The following is a 19,280-nucleotide window of genomic DNA, read 5'->3' as shown; positions in this document are numbered from 1 at the left end:
TGCTAAATAATACTGTGTTATTGCTGGTATTTGCTATGAGAGTCATGGTCTTCATATAATGAATGTAATATGTGTTTTTATTGTGATATACACTTGCCATGATACCTGAATGCTAGTTTGAGCTGCCTTAAAGCACTGAGGTGTAAGCCTTTATTTCACCCAAGTTGTGATTCGGGACTGTTCAGATTATAACTGCAGAATTTTGAGAAATTAATTCTAGCATTGATTGAAAATATCAGACTGAATTCCTGACTCTGCATATAAAACAAAGAGATTGCCTTGTAGGCTACAATCCCATTTTGATATTCACCCTCACTCCACCATTTGCATATTTGAGAAAATGTCTCTTGCATCCCTTAAAGGCCAATGAGGACAGTTTTATCATAATTTCTCCCTGATCTGTTTTGCGCCTGGGAATCAATTTGTTGTTTCCAAGTGATGACATTATGGAATTGAGTATGGCGCAGTCTGCTAAGATTTAAGGGAAGTTCAGTGGAGCCCCCAATCTTTGGAAGTTTTCTGCGCCTGTTGTCAAGCATACCCTGTTAGATTTCGTTATGGGCTTCCCCATTATGTGGAAGTTGAGGAAACAGAACAAAAACACTTGCTTAGTAAGTAGTACTTCTGAAATCCTGGACCATATTCTTAGGCCTCATGGAGGTGATTTGGAGGTATTGCATTTTGAAGTGCAATAAAGATGTTCTGTTCAACATCTTTATTAATGACTTAGATGAAGGGTCAGAAGGCATGATCATCAAGTTTGCAGACGAAACCAAATTGGGAGGGATAGCTAATACTCCAGAAGAATTCAAAACGATCTTAACAAATTAGAGATGGGCCAAAACTAACAAAATTAAGTTCAACAGAGACAAATGCAAGATACTCCACAGTCTCCACTTCATCACACTAGAGGAAAAAAATCCCGTTTTTGCCTCCTGCAGAATTCTGGGGTTTGTGGTTTAGTGAGGCTGTTAAAAGCTCCTCCCTGAACTACAAATCCCAGAATTCTGCAGAAGGCAGAAACCAGATTTAAAGTGGATTTTTTCTCTAGTGTGAAAACTGCAGAAAAAAAATGAAATGTGAAGATACAGAATGGGGATGCCTGGCTCAGTAGCAGTAAATGTGAAAAAGATCTTGAGAGTTGTCATGGACAACAAGTTAAATATGAGCCAACAATGTCATGTGGCAGCTAAAAAGGACAATGGGATTTTGGCCTGCCTAAATAGTATAGTGTCTAGATCACTGGTTCTGAACCTGGGGTCCCCAGATGTTTTTGGCCTTCAACTCCCAGAAATCCTAACAGCTGGTAAACTGGCTGGGATTCCTGGGAGTTGTAAGCCAAAAACATCTGAGGACCCCAGGTTGAGAACCACTGGTCTAGATCCAGGGAAGTCATGCTACCTCTCTGTTCTGCCTGGACACTGTAATTGAAGGGAGATGTTGACAAGCTGGAATGTATCCAGAGGAAGGAGACTCAAGGGTCTGGAGAACAAGCCCTATGAGGAGTGGCTAAAAGAGCTGGGCAAGAGAAGGCTGAGAGGAGACATGATGGCCATATATAAATACTTGAGGGGAAGTCATAGAGAGGAGGGAGCAAGCTTGTTTTCTGGTGCCCTGGAGACTGGGAAACGAACAATGGCTTCAAACTACAGGAAGGGAGATTCTACCTGAACATTAGGAAGAACTTCCTAACAGTGGAACTCTCTGCCGAACGGTGTGGCGGAGGCTCCTTTGGAGGTTTTTAAACAGGCTGGATGGCCATCTGTTGGAGATGCTTTGAATGCAGTTTTCCTGCTTCTTGGCAGGAGGTTGGACTGAATGGCCCAAGAGGTCTCTTCCAGTTCTATGATTCAATTATCTTATTTCTTCAGCTGTCATTGTTATGCATTGCTCTATCTTCCTAATGAAGTGCTATTTGCTTAATATGTCATTAGCATGTTGGGTATGTGTAGGGCAGTGTTGTGCCAATGCAGTGTTATTCTCAGATGCTTTCCACAGTTCCATTGAGAAACAAAGCCCCATGAATTTTTTATGGGGGTGTTTTGCAATGAGTAAAAAGAACAATCTTTTTTTATTTTAACAATGCAAGTTCAGCCTTGGGTACAGGGTTTAACACAAGCTATCTGCTCCTTAGTCTAAGCTAATGTCCCTCCCCCTGGAATGGGGATAGAAGCAATCAGATGGTGCAAAATGGAGGAAGGGAACAGTCACTTGTGGGATGAGCCTCCAGGGCCCAGACTTCCAGCTTCAAATAGAGTAATGAAAAGAAATTGAGAGCCACAATCACAAAAGAGAAAGGAGGAGAAAAAGAGAGAGAAAGAAAAAGAGGAAAGAAAGATGTCACAACATCTCAACTTGGGGTGGGGATGGGGAAGATCTTCACTGGCCTTGTTGACCTATATGGGATAGGACTCCACTTGCTTTCTTTGTGCTCTGCACACTGTATGTAGACCACAGCTGGTTCCTTGTGCTTCAGGATGTGATTGGCAGGGGTGAATCCAGCAAAAGCTTTTCCAGAAGTGATGGGTGAGCTGAGTTGCCCCACACAATCACCGCTGATACAGATTATGTGCCCATCAGGAGGAGTCAATCTTGCCCCACAGCAAGCTCCTGAGGGTTGGAGACTTGGGGGAGGGAGAAGGGCCCTCTCTCCACTCCCCTTTTCGGGTTCTTAAGGCAGGAATGGATGCTGGGCTTTCTGTTCCACTCTACATTTTGGTTCAGAGAGGTGGGCCTTCTGAGCCCTATGGAGCTCAGGTGGTAGTAATATGCTTCTCTGGTGTGTTCTCAAAAAACAGTCATCCTGGTCATGGAGGAATTGTTTGGCCTGTCTTGGTTTTCATTCGCCAGCACACCATGAATAAAGGAAAAGAAAACACCACTGTGGCTCCCTCTGTTTCTTCCTATGCACTCAAACAGTGGTGACAGACAATAATGGGTTGTAAACCCTGCGTCCATCAGCCGAACGGGTGCCATGGGCCAGCATCTCTTGAATGGTAATCCAGTTGTCCAGGATGCGGCGACTCCGTTTCTTCATCGTTTTCCGGTGACTCAAGGCTAAGATGTTAACTTCGCTAGACACCCCTCGGGCTTCGCTACCTTCTCGTTCCCTCAAACAGTCCAACCGACTTTGCATCATGAACTCCCGCCGCTTTCGTTGCTCCCGGGCCCGGATCAAGTGCTGCTTCCGTTCCTCCTTGCTCCAGTAGCGTCCCATTTTCATCTCACTAACTGCGTCATCATCTGTGGTCATGCCGCTGCGTTCTTCCCGGATCTTCATGGCCCTGGCTTTGAGGAGCCGGTCCCTGACTGGTCTTTTGGCCACGTAGCGTGTGCCGTCACTTCTCACTTTCACTTTCCACTCCATGCGGGGTTCCGCTTTGCCCCCGAGAGAGTCCTTGCATATGCTGGCTAGGCTCATAGGGCTGATAGGGGCTGGCGGCTCTTCTCGCTGCCTCCGGCTCAGGTAGGGGCTGCCTTCCCCAGCAGCTTTGGGACTGCGACGTACCCGCTCTTCTCGCCGGAATTTGGGCTGTGGTGGGGAAGGAGGGGCTGTTCTGTTGAGGTTGGGGGGCTCAGCCAGGCGGCGCAAGGGGCTCTCCAGCAAAGGGGTGCTTCGGCAACTCTCCCCAGTGTTGTAGGCACTGGTACTGTCCTTGTCAGAGCGTTCAGGCAACTCTGTGATGTCTGACAGTTCATGTTTCTTAGGTTCCCCTTCCAAGGTATATAGTCCTTCCTCCTCAAGCAGCCAGGCCTTCATGCAGCGCTCCCGGAGCTGCTGCATCTTCTGGGCCCGCAGGATGTTCCGGCACTTGAACTCCAGGTGGCGAAGCTCTTCTTCCAGCAGAGCCACCTCATTGCGGTTGACATCCAGTGGTGCGCTCACCAGGCCTGGGTCATTGCCATTCTCCAGGTGGCACTTCAACTCCAGCAGCTCCCGGTAGCGCTCATATTCTTCGTCAGTAAGCCCTGGCATCAAGTCAGTCGCCATGGCACTTGGGGGCTCCCCTGCCAATAATGAGTCCATGCTGTAATGGAAGTCACGGGGCTGTAGGTTAGGCCCAAACTTGCGCAGTGTCCCTGGGGTGTTGGCAGCACTGGGTGCTTCATCTCCCAGGAGATCATGCTCTGAGCTCTCCTCATTGCGAGTGCTTTCATCAGTACGGCCAACACCACTATCCAGCTCCTGGCTGTTGGTCAATGGGGTGGCCGGATCCCCAGCAGGCTTGTCTTGTAGAGGCTCATTCTAGGGGGAGGAGTAAGAAGAAGGCACTATTCAGAGAAAATATATCACCTGCCTAGACTTTTGGTCCAGAATTTCCTCTCAATACTTTTGTCCCAATATAAGTCTTCTGCTTGGCAACTGAACTTTTACAGGAACAGATTTGGAACTGGGCAGTCAGAGTGACCAGCAACTACTGCCTACAGTCAGCAACTGATTCCTGTTTGAGGCAAAATGTGTTAATTCTCACTTCCAAAATGTGAATGCTACAGTGCCTTTTTGTTGTGTGCCTTCTGATTTCAAATTTATGGTGACTATAAGGTTCTTTTGGAGTTCTCTGAGACTGCGAGTGTGTTACTAACCCAAGGCTAACGCTCAAACCACTACACCACACTGGCTCTCTACAGCAATTTAGAGAAAAGCTTTTCTCTGATCAGGCGTTTCACTTTTTGCCTCCAAAAATCCCTTTAGCATAATGTGTGGGTGGCTTGGAGACTGTACAGAAATACATGTATATCTGATTTATGGTAGGTTCCAAGGTGTCCACTGCACCAACATACACAAATTCTCTCCGATAGTGGAAAGTTATTGTATGTACTGTATTGTATGTACACACATATATGCACACACAATATATAACTTGGCATGGATTATTTAGAAAATATTTGCCACTGTATTCCTCCGAGGTTAAGAATAAGTGACTTGCCCATGGTCACCGAGTGGGTTTCATGGCCAAGCAGGCCTCCAGAATCTCATATTCCAGCATTCAAACCATTAATCCTTGTTGGCTCTGTCTGGCCAGATAATCTACCAACCCTAGTATTGGGGTGGATGGGAATTCTTCATGCTGATAGATCTCTGAGGTTTAGAAATCTTTGTCAATCTACTAATGATCTGTTAATCTTCCAGCAAATTCCAGCATAACTCCTGCCTATCCCTATTCTAACATGTAAACTAAGCCATGTAAGTGAGCAGCTTAGGTTAAATGCATAACAAGATGAGAGACTTGTCAGCCTCACTTGCTCACAGAAGATTATTACCAAATTCGGAGTGAAATGACCAGCAGCTTGCTTTCACCTCAAGTGCAGGCCAAGGATCAGCATCTCATTGTAAACTTTGGAAATGTGAGTCAGAAGCAAATTTTAGTACTGCCAAGAGCATAGTAATCCACATTAAGATGCTAGGATTGTTGGCTCTGTAGACACGGCTATAGCTCAGGGCAAAGTATACACTTTACATGGAAAATGTCATTGCTCTATTCCTTGGAATAACCAAGTTGGGCTGTGAAAAATGGCAGAAAGCTGAAACGACAAAGTTGCTGCTACTTAGCCCCCGGTGGCGCAGTGGGTTAAACCCCTGTGCCAGCAGGACTGAAGACCGACAGGTCGCAGGTTCGAATCCGGGGAGAGGCGGATGAGCTCCCTCTATCAGCTCCAGCTCCTCTTGCGGGGACATGAGAGAAGCCTCCCACAAGGATGATAAAAAAACATCAAATTATCCAGGTGTCCCTTGGGCAACGTCCTTGCAGACAGCCAATTCTTTCACACGAGAAGCTACTTGCTCCTGACATGACAAGTAGAAGCATCAACTGTTTGGGTCACATTTGGATCCTGTGAATCCCATGATAAATTCTGAATAAATAGGATTGCCTTAGAGTCACCATAAGTCAAAAACCACTTGATAGCACACAACAACAACCACTGTCACAAAATGGACGCTGAAGTGGTGTCTCAAAATGGTGGGCAGAGTGTTAGACAAACAAATTTTGTAGAAAAGCAAACCAGTCACCATAGAGAAGTGGTTCTCAGCCTGTGGGTCTCCGATGTTTTCGCCTTCAAGTCCCAGAAATCCTAACAGCTGGTAAACTGGCTGGGATTTCTGGGAGTTGGAGTCCAAAACACCTGGGGACCCACAGGTTGAGAACCGCTACCGTAGCCATGTTGTGCTTCTACCTTTCACTCCGCTGCAACTGCATTTGTATAGATAATAATGAGCACAATGAGAGAGCTTCCCCTGTTCTTTCCATTTGATGTGTGGGATTACAACTCCCAAAATACCTGTCATACTTATAGGAACTGCAGTGTCGTGAGTTTGCATAGAGTTACATAGAAATTTAAGTGGAGGGCCAACTAGTAAAATTCCTAATTTTTGCTGACACTGCATTTAATGTTACACAATGTCTTTATAGGCAGCAAAGGTGAGGATCAAGGGAAGCCCTCACACTGCAGTGAACATTGTGGAAGAATTCACATTTGATGGGTTAAATGTAAAGACACAATCCCACATTTGGTCACAATGTGGATTTGTCTGTGGTTAATCCTTGCTGTCAATGATGCTAGCGTAACTGAGTGGGAAGCACTACTCTTGTAAATAATAGTGGGATAAAGGGTTGAAACACCACATTTGGTGAATACCATCTTGGAAGAAAGGTGGGATATAAATAAATAAGTAGCAGTTGGGGTACAAACTGAAATCTCACATTTGGTGGCAGCTTCTTGAGAGATCATCGCAAACCATTCAGGTTTTTTGTGCACTTGATAAAGTAGGCTCTTGGGATGCTGTGCTGGTAGAAAGCTTCACAATAAATCAATCCTGTCCTGTATTAATAACACCATTGACTCCCCACTTCCCTCTCCTAAGCCACATACCTGCTGACTTGGTGGCGAAAGAAGCCGCCGAGGTTTTGTTCCAGCTTCGTGATCTGAACCAAAGTCATCTAGGAAATCCTCACGGTCACTGTCCTTCCAGCGCTTTGACAACTGCAAGAGTGATGATAGTTGGCAAGGGCCAGAAGTGTTACTGCTTAAATGCAAAGGTTACTTCCTACTTGTTTCCAAATAATCTCACTATAGTCCTGACATGTCTGATTTATGGCAACCCTGAGGTGAACCTATCACAGCGTTATCATAGGAGATTTGGTTCAGAACAGGTTTTGTTCAGAAGAGAAAATTGAATATTTTTTAATGGATTTCAACTGTGATTTTTAGAATACTGATTATATTTCATTCTGTCTTAATGTTTGCATATCCCCACCTTGTACGAAGGTTTGTTTATTTCTCTGTCTATGAGTTCTCCCTTACAAACAATTCTGCCCCTTTATGTCACCCTGAGTTTTTAAATCATTTTATGTACATGCGGCCCGCTCTGTCATTACGTTTTGGTTTCTATGTTTTGTGTATATTGTTTATATGCTTTGATGTTTTATACTTTATTGTTATGTTGTTTATTTTACTGCAATTTGCATTTTTGTATTGTAATTTGTTGTTTGGGCTTGGCCCCATGTAAGCTGCTTTGAGTCCCCATTGGGGGAGATGGTGGCGGGGTATAAATAAAGATTATTATTATTATTATTATTATTATTTTTATATTTTAAATTGCATGCTTATGCTTTTATGTTAAGCTTCTTTGAATCTCCTTTGGAAAAGATAAAGCAGGGTATAAATAAATATAATAATGATAATGATGATGATAATAGCTTTTGTCTGCGAGAGAGTGACTCACCCAAGTCACCAGAAAGGTACTTATGCTACACTGGCTTTATAGGCAAATGAATAGTGGATTTTTTTACATATAGTTGTTATTCAGGAAGAAGTATCTGTATTTTATTGTACTGCTGCAAACAGATTTTTTTAAAAAAAAAATCAGAACATGGAAAAAAAGCTTCACTGGAATTTCTGAATTGTTTAAAACAACAGACAAATGTAGCAAGATGTGTGTGAGAGAGACAGAGACTCTGAAAAGCTACACAATGCATTCTAAAAACTCTCCAGGTTGAGGTGCTGTGTGGTTTCCAGGCTGTATGGCCGTGTTCTAGCAGCATTTTCTCCTGACGTTTCACCTGCATCTGTGGCTGGCATTTTCAGGATGCCAGCCACAGATGCAGGTGAAACATCAGGAGAAAATTCTGGTAAAACACAACCATATGGCTCGAAAACCACACATCACCCTAGTGATTCCAGCTGTGAAAGCCATCGACATTACTCTCCAGGTTGTTCATCACCAAGATTAAGGGGGGGGGGGGTTACGATGGAGAGAAAGCACTTGTAAATCTGAGAAAGAAAGTCTAGCACTACCTGCTCCAAGGCATTAGGGAAGATGAAGTGGCTGAGTCTTCTGCTACATCTTGCCCTAATAATTCTTTATCCCTCTCTCTCCCTCTCTCATACCACCCTCTCAGAATTGTAAGAGGCACTTTTTCCTTTTAATTTTTCTCCTTTCATCTTTTATGAACTATTTTAAGACCAAAAAAGGCTTTTTTAAAAAGGAAGTAAACTGAACTTGTTTTGAATGACAAGTCCTTTTGAATGACAAGTTGTGAGCAACTGCAGTTGGCACCTAAAGCATAATGCTTAATAACATCATGGAGGGTGGAGGGACATCCCTAGATCGCAGGTTTTCGACCGAAAACCTCAGAGCCTGATCTGTTTGTATGCCTTCATGTTGCCAGTGTCCAACAGCAGTTCTCTGTGATTTTAGGGAGGAATCTTTTCCAGACATATCTGGGGAGACCAAGGGTTGAACTATGTAACTACTGCACTTCAGTCCTCTCACCTCAGTCTCCGGTCTAGCCAACAATAGTGATATGTTTGTCCTCTCCTCCTGAGTGAGAATTGCTACAGCTTCCTCTCGATTTTGTACCTCCATGCCATTGATCTAGGAATGGAAGAAATGTAAAAAAAAATGTCACACTCACAGAAAATAACACATCACCCCCTGACAGCCTACCCAGTAACCACAGCCACCCATTTTACCTGGACAATGCGATCTCCTTCCCTGATCCGACCATCCTTGGCAGCAATACTGTTAGGGTTAACCTGGGATTTTAGAAAAGTAATATTATCATCAGAAGAGCAGTTTAAGAATCAATATTTGGAGTCTCTCTTAACATCTGAATGATGGGCAAAGATGTCAACACATATTACTAGGTGCCCATGTGCCCTATCTATGGAGGGCACAGTCTTCTTTCACTGACTGTTTACTTTCAAGAATAAAAACCTGTAGGCAGTGGTTCTCAACCTGTGGGTCCCCAGAAGTTTTGGCCTTCAACTCCCAGAAATCCTAACAGCTGATAAACTAGCTGGGATTTCTGGGAGTTGTGGGCCAAAATATCTGGGGACCCACAGGTTGAGAACCACTGCAGTGTAGAGTATGAGAGCAGGAACTTTGAAGGTTCCCATCAACAATATTGAATGTATCTACACGACAGTTTTGATGTCAGTTTGAAACCATTATAATTGTGGATGCATCAAATTGAATCCTGGGATTTGGTTTTTTGTGATCTACACAATAGTTGTACCTTAGTTTAAAAAATGTGAAGCTCGTTTTTACAGTCTTTTATTTTTACCACCTAGCCTCCTTTACTCCTCATCCTCTATATACCTGAAAGTATTTTTGCAGCATCATTAAGGAAAGGACGATGATGGAGATCCAGAGACACAGAGACTTTTGGTGTTTTGTACAGCCTATGTCTATAGTAAACAATGCAATAAAGCTTGATCTGGAAAAGAATGGATTACTACTGTTGCTCAGTGATTCTTGGGCTGTCTGCTATGTGGGAAGAGCAATTATTTTTCCCTGCCATGGCAAGCACTGACACTATATTTGTGCCTGCTGGCTACCGCAATTTTTTCCTGCTGGTTCGGAGAATGGCTCCAGGGAGTATCTTTGGATTAGATTGCTGTGGCAGATCCTACTGTGGTTTTGTGAGCCTGTATATAAGTTTCCTCCAAAATCCTTAGCAGAGTGTGCACGAATAGCAAAACACACAGAGAAAGATGAGAGTAAATTATCCTACCTTAACAGATAACCCCAGCATATTAAAAATAATAACAACAAAAATAATCATAAATGTTTAGTCATAAAAATGGAGGTCATAAGAAAGGTTAAGGCTGGTGAAAGAAAAATGCACACATAGATGTATTTTGGAAGAACCCCTTGAGTATCTCCAGAAGATTCAAGATGCTTTGGATTATTATTCAAGATTTAACTAATCTGGTTGCAGCATTTCACTGATGTATATGTTAGTGTTTAATAAAAATTTGACCGAAACATGTTGAACTGCTCTCATTTGTGTGTGGTGTAGGGACCTATCCCTATTCTTTCCATGTTTTTTCTGCCTCTGTAATTTTTTCTTAAATAATGCTGTGGAGTACATCTATTTTGTTAACTGAGCCATACCTGTACTTAGAACCCTTTCCCTTAAAGCAGTAGTCTACCATCTTCCTGAACTAAACAGCATTTGAGCGCCTGGGCAGAGAGTTCAAGTGCTTCACCAAAGTACAACGCTAGAATTGCACAGCATAGAGCCAATCTGGTTAATCTGGTTAATCATAGAGTTAATCTGGTATCAAAATGTGTAACTGTGTAGTTTAGATGCTAACTAGTATGATTGCCCTAATAATAGCATGTACCAGACCTAATATTATTTCTCTGCCTCAGCTCAAGGCAAGCTGGTCTCTGTGTACTATGCTAAGGTTTAAGGGAATGATGTGACAGCCCTCTTTGTTATTTGTGGGCTACTCTGTGACTATTAGGGTCACACAGCTTGAGATCTGACACTGTGGGAGAAACCTCATTTTCCTCTTGTCCCTGTAGTTTTCTCCCTAATAGGTAGCTGGCACATATTCTGAATGTGGCTCTGTTTCATTCGGTGTCATGGTTTTTGTATCAGGCCAGGGAACCTTGTTTTGAAAATGAATTGGTACTGAATCAACAGAAAAGTAGCTCCATCAGTTACAAAAGTGCTCGTTGCCCAAATGCACTGAAATCATCTGTGGAAGCAAGATGATTGTGCAAACTGTTCTTAAATGGATGTCTTCAAGAAGGCACACAACAGGTTTCATAGCCTGACTGTTTTCTAGACTGATGACCTGAAGCTTTGTGCGTGAATTCCCTGCTTTCTACTTATCTCCTCAATAACTATAAATTTCAGACTGCTAAGAGGCCGTGCTCATAAGAGATGCCACTGTAACAAATTCAAGGGATATTTGAAGAAGGCTTTATTCTCATTTTTGAGCTCAAAACGGCTGGAATTATGGGCATAGCTCCCAGAGTTGCGTTTAAAGGAATATCTATGGAATTTTGGCATTTAAACTAGAACTGATATTGGCTTTGCGAATGCTAATAATAATGTTTTAATAATGTCATCAGCATCTCTGGAGTAGAGATAGGGCAGGATTCTGACACTTGAGGATGGGGAGAGGGAACATGTCATATACCCTCTCCTCCTTTAACTCATTTTGCTTCCACCAGAAGCTGCTATTTTCTTTGGGAGAAAAACCTTCATTTCTGTTTTGCTCTGTTCAGATGTTTTTCTCAAGTTTTACTACATCAGTTTAAAAAAAACATCCAAAAATGTTCCTTTTTTCTTATTCATCCTTTAAATTTGAGCCTGCAGCAATAACAATCTAGCCATTCTCTTTGAAAAAATGGAGAACTATTTTGTTGGACTACTGCTCCCACACCTGCTCCACCTTCAGATTGACCAGAAGATCCTTGGAGTAATGTGCAACTGACAGATTCAAACTACACTTAGATACTCGTATTAAGAAGAATGTCCTGATGATATGAGCTGTTTGGCAGTGGCATATGCTGCCTCTGGAATCTGATGGAGTCTCCTTCTCTGGAGGTTTATAAGCAGATTGGATTACTGTAATGCACTCTACGTGGGGCTACCCTTGAAAATGGCCTGGGAATTTCAACTGGTCCAGCGGGCGGCGGCCAGGTTGTTAACTGGTGCTCCTTACAGGGAGAGGTCAACCCTCCTGTTTAAGGAGCTCCATTGGCTGCCATTCATTTTCCGGTCCCAATTCAAGGTGCAGGTGCTTACCTACAAAGCCCTAAACGGTTTGGGACCCACCTACTTGCGTGACCGCATCTCTGTGTACGAACCCAAACGATCTCTTTGTTCATCTGGAGAGGCCCTACTCGCGATCCCACTTCTATCGCAAGCACAATTGGTGGGGATGAGGGACAGGGCCTTCTCAGTGGTGGCTCCTTGACTCTGGAACTCGCTCCCCAAGAACATTAGGGATGCCACAACTCTGGCAGTCTTTAAAAGGAGCCTGAAAACGTGGTTGTTCCAGTGTGCCTTCCCAGAATAAGGAAACCCTAAGCAACATGTCCCTAATTGCACTTTACTAATGATCTAGGATTGCCTGCTCGCTTCATCTCTCTCCAAATACCTATCCTAGTTATATGTCACCTGGTCATGCCCAGCATTTTTTAAATTTTTAATTATTACATTTGGCCCTGCCATAGGTTTTTAATGCGTCGTGGTGTTATTGTTACTGTTGATTGCTTTATGAGTTTATTTATTGTCTGTATTGCTGTTGTTTTTACTGATGTACTTGGGCTCGGCCTCTTGAAAGCCACACCAAGTCCTTCAGGAGATGGTAGCGGGGTATAAATAAAGTATTATTATTATTATTATTATTATTATTATTATTATTATCATAAGCAGAGGCTGAAATAGTTGGACTAGATGGCCCTGGTGGTCTTTTCCAACTCCATGACTGTATGATGTAACTAACCCAACTCCAGGAAAAAACAAACAAAGAAAAAGCAAGGAGTTCAGCTTTCCCTGTTACATAAAGCTTGTATCCCAGCATGTAGTTTTCTCCTTCAACCCCGCTCACCCACTTGCCTACCTTGGCCTCCCCAGGCCATACACATCTCACCCCGCCAAGGGCTGCCCCCTCCCCCACCTCTCCAACGTAGATGCCTACATCGTCCTCATCATCAGTTCGGTAACAAACCATCAGGCCCAGCTTGTCCCGGTGACTGGCTTTGTACAACTCCACCTCCTGCGGGAGAGAGAAAAGCATCAGACAAAGGTCACACTTATTTATCATTATGATCCATTGCTGCACTGGAAAAGTTATGCTTTTGAACTACAACTCACAGAATCTGGATTGTTTTTGTCTCAGATATAGTTTGAAGAGCTTTTAGCATGTTCTTTTAATGGCAACCCCCTCTCCCAATTGAGAAATTCGCAGTTAAACCACCCCTTTTGTGTGTTTTGATCTGTTTTGTTTTTCCAACTTTTCATAACTTTGCACACCTAACAAATGAAGGCAAATAGCTGGGATAGTCTGGAGAGGTTAGCATTTTTCACCTTGCTTTATCTGTCAAATAATGTTCAAAACCAAAACTGAGATTGTTGTTTGGAACCAATTTACACATGTAAAACTATCATGTGTTTACAGCCACATCAACTGATGATTAGAAATGATGGCCCATCATAGTTTTGTATCTTTTCCTATTCAGTATGATTCCTGTATCCACAAAGGAAATGTTCCAGGACTTTGTTTGGATATGTGTAATGATGGATGATAGCAAAAGCTACTGAAATGAAGGGTGTCCAGGCTAAGAATACCATAAAGTTGCATTGGATTACATTAAAATGCCTACTTTTTGAAGACATACTTCATGGGGCATGGGTAGATGAAACCATTGATTTGGGAGTCATTTTGTGTAATGCTTTTCACAATGGAATCCAGTAGTCACAAATTGCATACATACGTGAATCATGTCTTATATCTATTTTTGCCACTCATATTCAATGAAACTGTGAGGCATCTCAGAATTTACCTTTGTTTTTGTTTTTCTGTGGTCAATAGACACATTTGAAATATGGCATTTGGAATAATGATTACCACAGGAATGACCATTGCGTTGTGTTGAGATACCTTTTTTGATAGGGTGTGTTTATGAACACACACACACTCCACTTGAGACCTCCTTCCATTTTGAAGTGCACCCATTGATGATGTCTCTTTGAGCATGGTTTTTTTGACCAATTATGAATCCACTTGGTAATGTTCCCATCTATTCAAAATTTAATCAGTTTGCTAATCAAACTATTTTAGGGGACTTTATCAAATAATTTGCTGAAATCCAGAATTTGGCAACATTTATTCTTGATGAATTCATGCTGGCTCCTTGCGGTCACTGCATTATCATCTAGATACTTACAAACAGATTCCTGTATAATGTCTTCTAATATTTTTCCGTGTATCAAGGTTAAACTATGGTTTCGTAGATCTTTTATTTTTACCTTTTTGAAAAGTGGGATAATGTTTGCACCTTTCCATTCTTTTGGCACCTCATATTTTCTCCAAGATTTTGCAAAAATGAGAGTCAGTAGTTTATAGTTTAATATGTTGCATAAACACTATATGCTATTGAATGACTGATCCATATACTGCCCTTTTATGGCAGCCAGTGCCCTCAGTCTCCCTAACAGTAGGGCTGGGCCAAGTTACCTAGGGGCGAGAAAGGTGATAAAAAGAACTTGGTTCCACCTCTATCACATTCTCACCTCATACTCCAGCTCTTCTGCCCTCTCAGTCTCTGGAGCACCTTCCATGAATTCCACAGGGTCATAATATTCATGTCCAATTGTGGGGCTGGGAGTAATAGAAGAGGCGAGATAATTAGATCACACGTGCCTTTGCCACCAGTGGGACCACAAATGTCCCACTTGCACACAAATGCACTGAAGTTCAGGAGGATCAAAACATTTATTTTACACAACCTCATATACAACTAGTCTAGTCATATCAAGTTCAAGGAACAAAGAGTGACAAATACAGTCAGACCTCCACGTTTGCAGATTTAATTTTTCACAGATTTCTTTTTCTGTCTAGGAATTTCTAGGTATTCGTGGCAACTCTATGGTCAACCTCTGGTGGTAGGATATTAGGAAAGAACTATATGGATAGAATTAATTAAAGGACACCAAGCACAACAACAAGGAGAGAAAAAGGTCCCTAAGAATACTTACAGATCTGACAGTCCATAGGGTTCCAATGTTACAGCTGGAGGGCTTGGTGGCCGCATCCTTCCTATCCCCAGTAGGTGCTCAAAGGTGATATCTGTCTGTGTTCCACTGTCCACTAGAGTTGTGGGGTCCCCTTGGGGGGTGGGTCCTTCACCACCCCCACCCCGGCTGCGTGGACTGCGGCGTAGCACCTGGATGACCAGAGGTTCCTTAGAGCACCTCAGGGCTTCAAGGGTCTGCTCCTGTGAGAGACGGGACAGCTCCCGACCATTCACCTAAAAGTGGCCAAGGTGGAGAGAGAAGGAGATAAGAGGATTTCTGATGAATTCACATTTGTATTTCATTTTTCACCCAACCCATTGAAAGCATCCAAACCCTCCTCAGATACCATCTCACCTGAAGTGAAACAAGCTACACAACTTCCACCTTAAATCCTCAAATAATGAAGTGGCTCATACAATTTTCCAAAAAAAGAGATCAATTTCAAATTTTGTATTCTCATTGTTTAGATAATGGCATACAAGGCCTCAGAAACTTGGCATATAGTAGCTTTTGCTTGTGAAAGTTGATTAGTGAAAAAAGGAAGAAAATCAGGTCATCTAAAATGTGCTGGAGGAGAGTTATTTGGATAGAAGAATCCAAGAAGAAATCAAGTTTGAACTCTACCTAAACTGAGTCTGTGTTCCTTTGGTCATACCATGAGAAGACATGGCCAACCAGAAAAATCAATAATGCTTGGGAAAATAGAAAGCAAGAGGGAAAGAGAAACACTGCATTCCAGATGGATGGACTTAATCAAGGAAGCCACAATTCTAAGTATGCAAGATCTGAGCAGTACTGTTAAGGATAGAGTAACTTAGATATCTCTCATTTACATGGTCCTCATAAGTCAAAGATAACTTGATGCCAAGCAAGAACAACAAAGTTAGGCCCTCAATCCAGCCCTGGGTTGTTATCTGGTCTCTTGAAAGATGGATGCCCTACATCCTGTGAGCTGTTTGTAGTCCTTTGATGGTTCAATACGCACCTTGAGACCTACAACCATCGCCAAGCTCCCCACCGCCACCTCCTCAAATTTTATACTTCCATCAATCACTTTTGAAAATACACTATTTTTTGCTCCAAAACACATTAAAATGCTGCCTGCCTCCCCTTAAATACACAGGTTCACATCCCACCTCAGAGGCTCTAGATCAGGGGTCCACAAACGTTTTAAACAGAGGGCCAGGTCACAGTCCCTCAAACTGTTGAAGGGCCGAATTTGAAAAACACATGAATGAATTCCTATGCGACTGCACATGTCTTATTTGTAGTGCAAAAAACACATAAAACAATACAATAATTAAAATGAAGAACAACTTTAACAAATATAAACTTATTAGTATTTCAATGGGAAGTGTGGGCCTGCTTTTGGCTGATGAGATAGGATTATTGTTGTTGTTGTTGTGTGCTTTCAAGTCGTTTCCAACTTAGATTGACCCTGAGCGAGGGCCGGGTAAATGACCTTGGAGGGCAGTATCCGACCCCCGGGCCTTAGTTTGAGGACCCCTGCTCTAGAGCATCTATGAGTGATGTAACACCATTTCCAAGCATCTAAAATATTCCTTGCAATGTCTCTAGATGTTCTGAAGGCAGACCAAAAAAACTAGTGTGGCCCACTCTGCTCTGGAGCCCACCTATTCTTGACATTGGGAGATGGAGAAGGTATGGATATAACTATTGGAAAATATGAGAGAGAATAGTTGATCCTCTTCCACCTCCACAAGTTCTAGCAAAGAAAGAAGCCAAGCTTAAGTCTTCTTTGTAAGGCATAGTTTTCTTCATGAATATTTACATAGGTTCATCTTCTTGAAGAAAGGTAAGAAAACAAAGAGCACTACATGCTATCAAGAAAGTCTGAACATTTCACCTGAACCTCATATACACCTATTGTAAAAATATAATTTAGAGAGCTCTGGTGCTGCTCTGACTCAGCAATGGGATCATTCCCAGAGTTAAACCCAACACATATTAGGTTCTGCCCCTTCTGCGGGTCTTCTTTCCCTGCTTTTGCTCATGACATGTGCAAAACATCCTGTGATCACAGTGCAACCTCACACCCATTTTGTTTGTTCAAGTGCTGCCTTAGAGCTCAATCCAATTGGTTAGTCCCACCTAATCTACTGCTGTGGAAAGATGAGTCTGCATCAACATATTGGGGAATCCCATTGATTCGTTGGGTCTTTTCTTTAGGACTTATGTGAAAAGTCCAGACCTATGGCAGCTGGATATGTATGCCTTAAGGAAGAAGCTAATTCTTATTTGTTGTGGCTACTCTATTACCAACAAGAAAAGGTATCCGGCAGATTTTCTATCTCTTGTGCCAAAATAACTTGGTTGATAAGGGATGTTAATATGTTTCTGTGGCAGAAAAGCTACCACGTGGTGTTTTTTCTCAGGCAGAAAAACATGTTGGTCGGAAATTCATGGCAACTCTTCAAACAACTTCTAAATTAAAGCTAAAGTATTCCAGCTGTACTCCGTCACTTTCCAGCAACTCTTTGCTTCCAGCTGGTGATGAGAGGACTTCAATAATTTTATTCTGCTGGCTGTACAGCATTTCATCTATGCGGTCTCCATAATCTCTGTGAACCCAGAATGCATCTGATCTGTAATTGCCCAGGAAACCCTCCACGCTCCACTCATCGAAATGGGAAATTATGAACAGTCCAGCTATTCTCTTCTATGAGGCCAAACAGATAGCATGTCATGGTGCTTACTGTAAACGCACTGGGACAAAGAGGGAGGATAATAACAGTGTTTTAATTATTTTAATTACAAAGATAAGAAAGAGTGCCTTGTGGCTTAATTGTCATCAGTACAATGCTACTTTTCATAATGAGCATTCACTCGAGTTCCTAGACGCATCTTCTAGTCTGGGATTTTTTCCACTTTTGTTCAGATTTGTACAGAATATCAATGTTCCTTCTTGGGAAGACTATATGAAAGTGCCCTTTAGCCTATGATAATATAAAATCAACATAGATAGGTGTATCTATCCAGTCACCTATTGACCTACAGCAACCCTATAATTTTCAGAGGATTTCCTTAGGAAAAGGATACTAGCTTTGCCTATTCCTTCCTCTGAAAATAGAGCCGACAGCTCCTAGTATTTGTTGGCAATCTCCCATCCAGGTTCTAACCATGACTGGCCCTGCTTAGCATAAAATGTATAAATGATACAGATGTTGCAATGCTTTTGTAAACTAGTCAAAACTGTGTTGTAGTTGGCTTTCTGGATTCATGAATCCAACCAACCAAAGTTTGATTTTGTCATTTTATATAACTGATACCATTTTACTATACAATTGTATACAGTACTAGCCGTCCCTTTCCACATGTTCCTGTGGCCCAGTCTGGTGATCTAGAAAATAAAGTAACGAGAAAGTGCTGGTTTTTAATCTATGTTATTTCTTTATGCTTGTAGGTAAACAGTATTTCTTGTTATTTCTTTGTCAGTGTTGATGTAGAGATTGTCTGATTTGCCTACTCTGGAACATGCAACATATAATTTTCCTTCTTTAGCGGTCCCTTTCAAATCTATGATACTATATCTGTCCTATACATGTGTGTGTGTGAATCATATCTATCTATATCTATTTTTTTTTTGTCGTGTCAGGAGCGACTTGAGAAACTGTGTGAGAGAATTAGCCGTCTGCAAGTACGTTGCCCAGGGGACACCAGGATGATTTTGATGTTTTTATCATCCTTGTGGGAGGCTTCTCTCATGTCCCCGTATGAGGAGCTGGAGCTGATAGAGGGAGCTCATCCGCCTCTCCCCGGATTCAAACCTGCAACCTATCGGACTTTAGTCCTGCCGGCACAGGGGTTTAACCCACTGCGCCACCGGGGACTCCTATATCTATGGCTGGATGGCTCTTTGCCAGGAGGGCTTTGATTATGTTTTCTTGCCTTAGTGAAGGGAGTTGGATTGGATGGCCCTAAGGCAGCTTTTCTCAACTTGGGGGGGAGGGGGTGTCATAAGGGGTGTCAGAAGGGTCACCAAAGACCACCAAAAAACACAGTATTTTCTGTTGGTCATGGGGGTTCTGTGTGGGAAGTTTGGCCCAGTTCTATCATTGGTAGGGTTCAGAATGCTCTTTGATTGTAGGTGAACTACAAACCCCAGTAATGACAACTCCCAAATGTCAAGGTCTATTTCTCCCAAACTCCATCTGTGTTCATATTTGCCAAGTTTAGTCTAGATCCTTCATTGTTGGAGTCCACAGTGCTCTC

General features: G+C 42.5%; 1 protein-coding gene across 2 annotated transcripts in view; it reads right to left on the bottom strand.

The window, feature by feature from the left end:
* Positions 1–2,040: 2,040 nt before the first annotated feature.
* The window catches only part of PDZD4 (PDZ domain containing 4), a 43,905-nt gene continuing 26,665 nt past the window's right edge, over positions 2,041–19,280 (bottom strand). Inside the window, exons 2-8 of one of the 2 annotated variants that reach the window (XM_060763212.2) lie at positions 15,009–15,280; positions 14,544–14,631; positions 12,949–13,026; positions 8,974–9,036; positions 8,774–8,875; positions 6,871–6,981; positions 2,041–4,246 (exon numbers count right to left, since the gene is read on the bottom strand). In XM_060763212.2, coding sequence (XP_060619195.2) covers positions 2,912–4,246; positions 6,871–6,981; positions 8,774–8,875; positions 8,974–9,036; positions 12,949–13,026; positions 14,544–14,631; positions 15,009–15,280 — 2,049 coding nt within the window. In that variant the 3' untranslated portion in view covers positions 2,041–2,911. Of the gene's footprint in view, positions 4,247–6,870; positions 6,982–8,773; positions 8,876–8,973; positions 9,037–12,927; positions 13,027–14,543; positions 14,632–15,008; positions 15,281–19,280 lie in introns of both variants that reach the window. The other variant, XM_060763211.2, reaches the window with a different exon arrangement.

Source organism: Anolis sagrei, chromosome 2 (assembly GCF_037176765.1).
Source record: "Anolis sagrei isolate rAnoSag1 chromosome 2, rAnoSag1.mat, whole genome shotgun sequence".
NCBI lineage: Eukaryota > Metazoa > Chordata > Lepidosauria > Squamata > Dactyloidae > Anolis > Anolis sagrei.
Note: the sequence above shows the minus strand (reverse complement) of the source record. Positions and strands in the feature narration are given on the sequence as shown.